This window comes from Adiantum capillus-veneris, chromosome 10, assembly GCF_014529385.1.
Source record: "Adiantum capillus-veneris isolate H3 chromosome 10, ASM1452938v2, whole genome shotgun sequence".
Lineage (NCBI taxonomy): Eukaryota > Viridiplantae > Streptophyta > Polypodiopsida > Polypodiales > Pteridaceae > Adiantum > Adiantum capillus-veneris.
The window spans coordinates 87,249,613-87,253,115 of NC_140940.1; the positions used below are offsets into that span (position 1 = coordinate 87,249,613).

General features: G+C 42.5%; 1 protein-coding gene across 2 annotated transcripts; it reads left to right on the plus strand.

The window, feature by feature from the left end:
- Positions 1 to 848: 848 nt before the first annotated feature.
- On the plus strand, positions 849 to 2,904 carry LOC147449193 (protein LEAD-SENSITIVE 1-like). 2 transcript variants are annotated; one of them, XM_086522568.1, is made up of 2 exons: positions 849 to 1,115; positions 1,610 to 2,904. In XM_086522568.1, the coding sequence occupies exons 1-2, from the start codon at positions 1,016 to 1,018 to the stop codon at positions 2,251 to 2,253; spliced, it is 744 nt and encodes a 247-aa protein (XP_086378694.1). In that variant the 5' UTR covers positions 849 to 1,015; the 3' UTR covers positions 2,254 to 2,904. The 2 variants fall into 2 exon arrangements, with proteins under 2 accessions (XP_086378694.1, XP_086378693.1); XM_086522567.1 differs by having other exon boundaries at positions 858 to 1,115; positions 1,598 to 2,897.
- The last annotated feature ends 599 nt before the right edge of the window (positions 2,905 to 3,503 follow it).

Sequence of the window (3,503 nt, forward strand, 5' to 3'; positions counted from 1 at the left end):
TACATTTCAAACGACACACGAGTGAAGTGGTTGGGGCACTAGACCCCCAAGAGTTCAACTTGCGCAAGGTCGAGGGGTGGGTGCTCAAATTTACTTTTTGGCCTGCTAAAGGCCTTAGTACTTATATGGTGAAGGTCGTTCAGTTCTAATAGCTTGACTTTGACATACCCAAAAAAGATTTAGAAAACAAAGAATTATGAACTGCATTCATTGGAGTTTGATCCTATGATATAAAGTATTGACTAAATGAATTTTTATTTATCATTTAGATTTGCAATGAGTCCTAAAGATTTTATCTAGATTCATTCCACTGAACTAGTTTATTATTTCTTATGCTTATTAAATCTCTCTTTTATATAACAAAATTAAAATATTTTTTTTGCTTGAGCGTTAGAGGGTCTTTTATGTAGTGTTAATACAATTCACCAGGGAAAACAAAAATTGCTTAAGTTTGTCAGTGTGTCTCTTTACTTTATTGTTGTTATTTTTCATTTTTAAAATTTGATTGTTTTTTTTAAAAAAATGCTAATGTGCAGTGTGCACCTTTCATCTTATTGTTCAAGTGGGGCAGTTTGCAATATATAATTGAATATATATGTATAATTGATATATATTATAGCACACCAAAAATCTCATATGATTGTGGGCACTCATTTAGACTAGCTCTCCTTAACTTTCATCCCCCCTCAACTTAAGAGGTTAGCACGCCCCTTAACTCAGAAGTTAGCAGGCCTCTCACCTTGTTTGCCCCAATTTTGTAGAAGTGCCCCATAAGTGCACTCCAACATGTGAGTGCGAGTGAGAGAGAGGAGGCATAGACCCTTGAAGATGCCTCTGCCTCGGGGATGCCCGTGGGACAGTGGAGGACACAGAGAAAGTTCAAAGGAGTAGAAATTTTAAACGCAATCCAAGAGACGTCAAAGGGGGAGAGAGAATGCATGTGAAGGAATGAGATCGGCCTAGAGAGAGAGAGAGAGGGAGAGAGGGGCGCGACTTGTGAGCTGATTTGTGGGAGATGGGCTTTCTCTCCAACGAGATCCGTCCTGGCGAGCTTGTTGCAGGCGACCACATCTACTCCTACCGCCGAACATGGGGCTACCTCTTCCCTCACCATGGTATCTCATCGTCCCCTCTCTCTTCTCATTCGTCTCCCTATAATTACTTTCTCAGCATTTTTCTACCTTTATTGGCATCCTGATTAAGGCTCCTTAACCTTACTTAATCCGTCATTATTAAGCTCTTCATTTTCACAAGAACTTTTGGACAAATTCTCACAATAATTCCCACATTGTGACTTACCTCAACATCATGAGCTTCTGTGAGGGAGGCACTGCATACCTAGCTAGGTACGTGGGGGGTAGGGGACGGCCGGCCCGGTGGGGGGCCGCCCCCAATTGTACCTAGCTAGGTATGCGGCGCCTCTCAAGCAGAAGCTCATGATGTTGTTCATTGTAAGAAAAACAGTGCAAAATACTCCGTTTTCCTACATGGGAATCTTCTTGTGTTTCTGTCATCCATTGCCCTTCCAGCCCTTATTAATTACCTCATTAATTGCCTACCCATTTTCTTAATTACTCAATCCTGATCTTTTCCATAGGTATCTTTTTAGGTGGAGATAAAGTGGTCCACTTCATGGGAGACACAAGCTTCATGCTGATAGCCAGCAGATCCGAGATCTCTCCTTTTTGTGAAGAATGCAAGTTCCATGGCTCCTTGATAGGAGTTGTCACCTCTTGCTTGAAGTGCTTTCTCAAAGGGGGAATCCTCAGAAGGTTCAACTATGGTGTTGGGCTATGGGAGAGGATCCTTGCGGTACGAGGGGTATGCTCGATGACGGCGTCGGACGCATTGGAGGTGGTGTTGGAGAGAGCGAGCTTCTTCGAGCGGAAGAAGACCTTCGGGGTGTATGATGTGATGGAGAACAATTGTGTGCATTTTGCTTATTATTGCAAGACAGGGAGGATAAAGGATGGGGAGGAAAGGGCCTTAAGTGTGATGGAAGTGGAGGGCTCTATTGTGGAGATGATGAGGGACAAGTCCTTGGCATGCTTGGTAGTGAATGGGTGCAATGCTCTGGTGGCATGCTTTGTGGATCAAGAGGAGGTTTTCCAAATGGAGCAAATCAGTCGAAGCGCCAAGGCTTGCTCGATGGAGAGCGACGCGAGCTCGACGAGGTGGGCTTTCCGTTCTCTCATGAAGCTGATCAACAGCACAGGCTGCAAGCCTTTGCTCCTCCCTCCATGCGAGGATTGAAGATTGGAATATTCTTCTCGGATGCTCGCTCTCTTCGCTCAGAAGCTGGGCAGATGGCATATTCGTTTTGGGTGCTTTCTCTTTCACAAGCGCATTGCTTGTGAATCTTATAGGGTAATGCGCTTGTGAATCTTATAGGGTAGTGTGATGGCAGAATTTAATGTCCAATTCATTTCATTTGTGATTTGTGATTACATTCTTTTTGAGAAAAACCTAGGGGCCACCAAATTTGTTAACCTTCTCGTTTCTCTCATCATCGTGTAAATTATTACTTTCGGCACACGTCAATAAAGAGACCAATTTCTTTCAAAGTTTTTTAATTTTAGTTGGACCTTAATTTTCAACTTCAAATGCTTTGGGCCTCACAGTCGTACATCCCAATACAAAGCTTTGATTCTTCCATGTATTTTGGTGGATCCAAATTGACTTCCCTTAAAAAAAACCAAGACAAAGTTGTGCCTTGTTGTCAGCAGATGGCATGCCTAGGACGGGGGAAAATCTTGGCTATCGGTAAGTAAAAGATCTCATAAGAACATGAGAATGGACCCTACGTATCAAGGATAAGGGAGGTTGCCCTGCTAGCCGTTATAATTATGGTCCCTGGATGTCGTCATGGCTCAACACGAGCATGACAAGACCTTGTAATTATTTGGGATGTTAAATTTAATTCACTCACAATTGTGAGTTTTGCAAAAAAAAAAAAGTGGCATTAGGAGCAATGCTCCCTAGCACTTTGGCAACACTTATCTCTCTCTCTCTCTCTCTCTCTCTCTCTCTCTCTCTCAAATGAGCATTTGCACATGTGTGCACACACATACAACATACATACATATTGTGTACGCCATGTTGCAATGAATAATGATTTGGGATGCAAAGGTTTGGTGTATCACCCTCTAGCATTTTAAGATAGAGAGAAAACTACCCAAGGGGGATAGCTTAGTTGAAAGAGGGTAGGACTTGCATCACCAAGGTGGTGGATTCAACCCCCGCTAAGCGCCCTTGGCAATATTTCAAGGCAAAGGATAGTCCAGGGTGCTCGGCCTGATGCACTGTGTTGGTGGAATAAAAAAGCTGACTTGTCAACACTTATTACAAAAAGGGAAAATTACCAAAATACCCCTCTAATTTGTGGAAATTCCCAAAATATCCCCTCAAATTTCAAAAATTCGCGAATGCCCTTGTATCTATTTTGGTTGAATTGTTCAAGACTTTCTAGTCTTAATTCCTTTTTGACAGTGAGATCCATTTTT